Source organism: Daphnia carinata, chromosome 7 (genome assembly GCF_022539665.2).
Source record: "Daphnia carinata strain CSIRO-1 chromosome 7, CSIRO_AGI_Dcar_HiC_V3, whole genome shotgun sequence".
NCBI classification, from domain to species: domain Eukaryota; kingdom Metazoa; phylum Arthropoda; class Branchiopoda; order Diplostraca; family Daphniidae; genus Daphnia; species Daphnia carinata.
In genome coordinates, this window is record NC_081337.1 from 8,349,932 (window position 1) to 8,357,236 (window position 7,305).

A 7,305-nucleotide genomic window follows, 5' to 3' on the forward strand; every position below is an offset into this window, starting at 1 on the left:
CGGTTGTATTTCCCACAAAGACATCAACACTACACTCCATATCAACATACAAAGTAAACTATATTTTTGAAAATTAGGGAAATAACAAAACAACAGGTCGACAGTAGCTATTATGTTTCAACTAGTGTATTTTTATCCCACTAGATGGCGAAAGTTGCGTCTCGTTTCCGCATATCCACGCATATCTACTATTCGTAAAGACAGACTCTTTTTTTGTATGGCAATATGGCAATCCGTTTTACACAAAAAAAAAAAAAAAATTTCGCCAAAAAAAAAAAAAATCACACTTTTTTCTTTTTTTCCGACACGTAGCCATCTACCGCTCAGACTCGTTATTACTGGCGTAGGCAATTTCAGCCCATTGGATGCCATTCGCATTTAGTTCAGTAGCGTGGATGGAGAATAACGCGTGGCTGGAGGAACAATTGAAAAATGGATAAGATAATACAACAAAAGGATGGTAAGTATAAACATTATTATATTGGTTTTCAATTATTAATTATTGTTTATTAGATCAAATTATGAAGCTGCAGGCCCAGTTATTGGAACAACACAAAATATTAGATAACAGCAAAGCTAAGGATCGTAGGCCTAATACGTAATGATTCTATTTATTTGCTTTTATTCATTCGTGTTTTGTAGCTCAAATTTTGAGTCTACAAGCTCAGCTAGGGGAAAAGAACAAATTGGAACGAAACAGTTTCCAAACAGTGAAGAGGTTTTTCAAAACTCATCCCTAACTGAACGTGAGGATGAGTTGGCATTAGGCGAACACAGCCAGGTACCTAAACTTTTCAAATAAGAATTCAAAATAAGTATAGAATTTTAAAAAAACAATTATTTATTGTTTAGTTATTCAGTCCACTACCTGACAGTGTGTTAAAGTTAAATTCTGTTAGTGTTGCACTAAAAGAATTGTTAGTAATAAGCCCATGCAGTGAAGGAAGTGAACAATTGTGGGACCGTATTTGGGCTGAAAATGGGTGTGGTACAGAAACCCAGAAATGGCACAAGTTCAACATGAAACATGGATTAGGTACTTTTCGGTTTTTTGTCTATCGAAAAAGTATTTTTAATGCTATTATTTTGCATTCACAGAATTTTAGCAGGGGATCAAGTCAAGTCTGGAAGTGTTACAGGATGGAAGAGTCAGCCTACAGTTGAAAAAAACACTGAGAGTGCATTACCATTAAGGTATGAGGTAAAGTAATAGGGTATGCACATTGTCTAATGAGAAGTACCATCTTGTGTGAATGAATCCTGTATAACAGCAATCCTTTATAGTTCTGTCACAGCTAGAAGCCTCAAATAATTCTGCTTCCCTTGCTAAAGAACAACTTGTCCTTTACGCTCAGTGTTGGTGAAGCTGGGTACTTAAATGGCCCTAAAGATGTTTCACTTCACTGGCATTGCAGCGATGAACATCATACATGGACTCTTTAGGTATGAAAGAAATTTTCTTGAAAATTTTTTGAATTTATGATGAAGCTTTTCTCCTCCTTTTTGCCAACCATGTCTAATCTACAAAAAAAAAATTATCCAATAGGAAAGGATTTTCAGCATACTGGGAACACAACTATCAACAATGCAACATTCTAGGGGTTTTATTTTATCATTCAAGAGCCTTATACAATGATTTTCATCTGCAATTTGTATGGCCTTTCCCAAGCTTCTGCTAGAAGTTGAATCTATAAGTCATGTAAGTCACATGAGCAACAATTGAGATGCTTAATGGTGTTTTTCTTTTCTCAGTGTAGGTTAATAGTAACATTGGATCTGAAAAAATTCTTGGTTGGGGCATGACACTGAATAAATTTTAATGATTGAATGGATGACATGACATTTCTATACTTCATTCGGATTCCCGAGACGGTATTTTATATTTAAAAAATTGAAGTGCATATCTGGGCTCCCTTCCTTTCCGTAGCCCCGTTTCCCCTTGACTCGTAATAAGCCCGTAGGGGGTCATGCCCCTACTGTACGGTATATATAAAAACAACATATACCGAGGTTTGGAGGGCTCTGGCCGGAAAGGGGACGTGGATGTCCGCTTAGTCCGATGATGTGTTCACGGAGGGCTCTGTGGCTACCCACAAATCCGAACTAAAGGTTAATCGCTCCTGTAAAAATGTTCCAAATCTTCAGCTCTTCTTCCGGCTTCTCTTAGCCAATCACCGGGTAATCTCCCCGGTGGGTCAACAAGGCAGTGTCTCCCCCTGCCTGGGTTGACGGCAACTTTTGAAAGGGCTATTGTGCCTTTTTAAAGTTGCAAAAATAATTGTAATGTGCAGAGAATTGTCAATAAAATTTTTTTTATAAAATATTTTTTCAAAATTCGTTTCTTTCATTGTCTATGTTAGCTGCGTACAAACATTACATTTATCAACTTTTTTTTTTTTTTGCTTGTCACCTTTGATGGTAAGCATTGTTTCCATTAGTTTATCGTTTAACTGTAAGTATTCAATAATTATTTATTACACTTTTTGAATTCTACAACTTAAATTCAAGGAACAACGTGCAATATCTGGATATTTTTTGAAGTAATTTTGTATTTGGTTTTACCAGTGAGCCATCGAATCATTCAGCGTGACAACGTTGATGCTCTTTTGAGCCACGAGATATATCTAAATGTTTTATTATCACACATCATATGTTATCGTCTAGGATGTTTATGCAGTCTTTCACAAATATATGTTTATCTTTCTATCATTTATTCTATATTTTTAAACATCTACTGGGGTTTAGATGTAACAGGTTACATCTAAAGGTTCAAACCACAGAGATGTTTAAAAATGAAGTAGAATAAATGAAAGATAAACATATATTGCAAGAATAAATTTCAGTTTTAACATATGATGTGTGATAATAAAACATTTAGATATATCTCGTGACTCAAAAGAGCCAACTTGTCAGCATATGATTCGTCGGTTCACTGAGTAAAACCAAATACAAAATTACTTCAAAAAATATCCAGATATTGCACGTTGTTCCTTGAATTTAAGTTGTAGAATTCAAAAAGTGTAATAAATAATTATTGAATACTTACAGTTAAACGATAAACCAATGGAAACAATGCTTACCATCAAAGGTGACAAAAACAAATAAAGCAAAAAAAAAAAAAAGTTGATAAATGTAATGTTTGTACACAGCTAACATAGACAATGAAAGAAACGAATTTTGCAAAAAATATTTTATAAAAAAAATTTTATTGATAATTCTCTGCACATTACAATTATTTTTGCAACTTTAAAAAGGCACAAAAGCCCTTTCAAAAGTTGCCGTCAACCCAGGCAGGGGGAGACACTGCCTTGTTGACCCACCGGGGAGATTACCCGGTGATTGGCTAAGAGAAGCCGGAAGAAGAGCTGAAGATTTGGAACATTTTTACAGGAGCGATTAACCTTTAGTTCGGATTTGTGGGTAGCCACAGAGCCCTCCGTGAACACATCATCGGACTAAGCGGACATCCACGTCCCCTTTCCGGCCAGAGCCCTCCAAACCTCGGTATATGTTGTTTTTATATATACCGTACAGTAGGGGCATGACCCCCTACGGGCTTATTACGAGTCAAGGGGAAACGGGGCTACGGAAAGGAAGGGAGCCCAGATATGCACTTCAATTTTTTAAATATAAAATACCGTCTCGGGAATCCGAATGAAGTATAGAAATGTCATGTCATCCATTCAATCATTAAAATTTATTCAGTGTCATGCCCCAACCAAGAATCTTTTCAGATCCAATGTTACTATTAACCTATGCTGAGAAAAGAAAAACACCATTAAGCATCTCAATTGTTGCTCATGTGACTTACATGACTTATAGATTCAACTTCTGGCAGAAGCTTGGGAAAGGCCATACAAATTGCAGATGAAAATCATTGTATAAGGCTCTTGAATGATAAAATAACACCCCTAGAATGTTGCATTGTTGATAGTTGTGTTCCCAGGATGCTGAAAATCCTTTCCTATTGGATAAATTTTTTTTTAGATTAGACATGGTTAGCAAAAAGCAGGAGAAATGCTTTGTCATAAATTCAAAAAATTTTCAAGAAAATTCCTTTCATACCTAAAGAGTCCATGTATGATGTTCATCGCTGCAATGCCAGTGAAGTGAAACATCTTTAGGGCCATTTAAGTACCCAGCTTCACCAACACTCTGAACGTAAAGGACAAGTTGTTCTTTAGCAAGAGAAGCAAAATTATTTGAGGCTTCTAACTGTGACAGAACTATAAAGGATTGCTGTTACACAGGATTCATTCACACAAGATGGTACTTCTCATTAGACAATGTGCATACTCTATTACTTTACCTCATACCGTAATGGTAATGCACTTTCAGTGTTTTTCAACTGTAGGCTCACTCTTCCATCCTGTAACACTTCCAGACTTGACTTGATCCCCCACTAAAATTCTGTGAATGCAAAATAGTAGCATTAAAAATACTTTTTCGATAGACAAAAACTGAAAAGTACCTAATTCCTGTTTTATGTTGAACTCATGCTATTTCTGGGTTTCCGTACCACACCCATTTTCAGCCCAAATACGGTCCCACAATTGTTCACTTCCTTTGCTGCCTGGACTTATTACTAACAATTCTTTTAGTGCAACACTAACAGAATTTAACTTTAACACACTGTCAGGTGGTAGACTGAATAACTAAACAATAAATAATTGTTTGTTAAAATTCTATACTTATTTTGAATTCTGATTTGAAAAGTTTAGGTACCTGACTGTGTTCGCCTAATGCCAATTCATCCTCATGTTCAGTTAGGGATGAGTTTGGAAAAACCTCCTTCACTGTTTGGAAACTGTTCCGTTCCAATTTGATCTTTTCCCCTAGCTGAGCTTGTAGACTCAAAATTTGAGCTACAAAACACAAATGAATAAAAGCAAATAAATAGAATCATTATGTATTAGGCCTTACCATCCTTAGCTTTGCTGTTATCTAATATTTTGTGTTGTTACAATAATTGGGCCTGCAGCTTCATAATTTGATCTAATAAACAATAATTAATAATTGAAAACCAATATAATAATGTTTATACTTACCATCCTTTTGTTGTATTATCTTATCCATTTTTCAATTGTTCCTCCAGCCACGCGTTATTCTCCATCCACTCTACTGAACTAACTGCGAATGGCATCCAATGGACTGAAATTGCCTAGGCCAGTAATAACGAGTCTGAGCGGTAGATGGCTACGTGTCGGAAAAAAAGAAAAAAGTGCGATTTTTTTTTTTCCGACATTTTTTTTTAATGTAAAACGGATTGCCATAATAGCCTTCCCACTTTTACCAAAATAGGCCAAAAACGTCATCTTTTGGAATTCGATGAAACTCATACAGTATTATGAAAATTTAACGCTGATTTCAATTCAGCTATCGGTTTTCTCCTTGAACCAACCGTTTTGAAAATAAAAAGAAATAAATTGCTTTTAGCGACATTTTAATTGTTTGTTTTTGGCATTTAATTTAACAACTATAAGACCAAAAATTGTAAAAGATGTGTGTTCGTATGGGATGTTCCGCCATCTAGCGCTGTAAATGCACTAGAGCAAATATAACAGCTACTGTCGATGAGCTGTTTTCTTATTTCCCTAATTTTTCTAATTATTGTTTACGTTTCTGTTGACATGGAGTGTAGTGTTGATGTGTTTGTGGGAAATACAACCATCATCGACCCAGAAATATGTATTGTTATTCTCAAAAAATTTAAATGTCACACTAAAATTGGTAATAATTTTTCAGATCAACTTTGGGTTGACGGTAACTCTGCTCACGAGGCTGCTGATATTTTACAACAAAGAGGAATCCTACAGCAATGGGGAGCAAATATGGATCTCTTGATGTCAGATGTCCTTGATCATTACCGCACATTTCATATGTTAGAAAAGACGTTACATACTCCACTCAAGTTAACAGCAGCTGGGGAATGGACATTTCAGATGGACGGAGATACTCAGCAGCTGCTAATTGAAAAGTATACTGAGATTTTCCTCTTTTTGGCTTACCATTTTATTTGTCCTCTGGAATTCTCAGATATTACGAGCTGGATGATGTGGTTGTTAGAGAAGTACTTGGAAAGAAACTCTCCTCTAGGCATAGAAAAGATCTAGATGAAGTAAGGAAATCAAGAAATAGAAAAAAAAACATGATTAAATTTGGTGTATACATTTATACCTAGGTGTCAGAGAAAACGGCAATATCCCTGAGGTGTGGGTAAAGTTCTTATCCAATGGCTACAGGTTATCATATATGTATGTGTCTTTCCAGGTCATGTAGGAGGCAGTTTGATAATGTTAAGCGAATTCATAAGCTTGTTGAAGAGTTACCAGGCCACATTGTGAACAATATTCAGCATAATTTCCTTCTCTCAACGGAACTGTCAAAGTGAATCAGTTAATTTATTGTTTATTTATTTTTAAAATCTACGAATTACTAATTTTCACCAGGAAATATGCTGCAGTTGTCTTTATAGCTGTTAATCGTTTCGAAACAACCAAGAGAAAACTACAGTATTTGAATTTCTCCGATTTTTATCACTGTGCTCATCAGATGATAGAGCATTGGTCTTCTACATCTTGTCATGCTAGTTCTCATCAGTTGGAAACAGAAACTGAAATCGAAACCGATCTCGATGTCGACAGAAGCTTTTTGCACGACCTCAGAGAAGTACGCATACTGCTTGACAAAGAAAAAGAACTGAAACATCTAGTTTGTTCCCAGCTAAAGGTAATCCATTCATTGTGTCAAACTACTTTTTTCTTGTCTGCTTCTGAAGCGAAAAAATATCATTTTAGGGACGCCTGACGGACAAGATTTATGCCGATATGGAATCGTCTTTTAAAACTCATTCACGTTCGCTAGTTCTGTTGGCTGGCAATCTCAATCGATCAAGGGAACTGCGATCGCTCTTCGTAGACTTGGTGGAGCGCTGTGTGGAACCACTTAGGCAAGCCAGGTGGACATCAAGAGATTTGAGACTATTTCTTGATTATTATACGCCCGCCGGAGTCCAGCTGTTTAAAAGGTTTTCTATACCACGTTGGTCGTCAAATTAATAACAGTTTACTCATCGTTTTCTGTTGATCCATCTAGCGATTCAGCAACAGCGTCGGTGTGGGAGCGTTATATGAAAGTAATCTCCAGCTGCCTAGTCAAAATCTACCACAATTAGTTGTGTATAAATGCAACGTTACCGTTCTTTTATTGTGCTGTAAACCTGTGAAACATTGAAATATTAACTTCTTTTTTTTCCGCCGTCTCAAAAATTGACATGCGAACACGGAGACCTTCTGTAAAAAGAAA

General features: G+C 36.1%; 1 protein-coding gene and 1 long non-coding RNA gene across 2 annotated transcripts; both read left to right on the plus strand.

The window, feature by feature from the left end:
• Positions 1 to 381: 381 nt before the first annotated feature.
• LOC130688100 (uncharacterized) lies at positions 382 to 1,782 on the plus strand. Its single transcript, XR_009000311.2, has 5 exons — positions 382 to 460; positions 514 to 781; positions 853 to 1,036; positions 1,099 to 1,443; positions 1,547 to 1,782. It is a non-coding gene; the product is annotated as an uncharacterized LOC130688100 (long non-coding RNA).
• Positions 1,783 to 5,549: 3,767 nt separating this feature from the next.
• LOC130687631 (acidic fibroblast growth factor intracellular-binding protein B-like) lies at positions 5,550 to 7,254 on the plus strand. Its single transcript, XM_057510804.1, has 8 exons — positions 5,550 to 5,688; positions 5,746 to 5,977; positions 6,037 to 6,118; positions 6,182 to 6,210; positions 6,271 to 6,387; positions 6,450 to 6,729; positions 6,798 to 7,027; positions 7,096 to 7,254. The coding sequence occupies exons 1-8, from the start codon at positions 5,574 to 5,576 to the stop codon at positions 7,172 to 7,174; spliced, it is 1,164 nt and encodes a 387-aa protein (XP_057366787.1). The 5' UTR covers positions 5,550 to 5,573; the 3' UTR covers positions 7,175 to 7,254.
• The last annotated feature ends 51 nt before the right edge of the window (positions 7,255 to 7,305 follow it).

Excerpts from the sequence above, each read along its gene's own strand:
- LOC130687631 (XM_057510804.1), top strand. The coding sequence starts at position 5,574 with ATGAGCTGTTTTCTTATTTCCCTAATTTTTCTAATTATTGTTTACGTT. Across the intron at positions 5,689-5,745 it reads CATCATCGACCCAGAAATAT|ATCAACTTTGGGTTGACGGT; the intron begins GTATTGTTATTC and ends ATAATTTTTCAG. Across the intron at positions 5,978-6,036 it reads CAGCAGCTGCTAATTGAAAA|ATATTACGAGCTGGATGATG; the intron begins GTATACTGAGAT and ends TGGAATTCTCAG.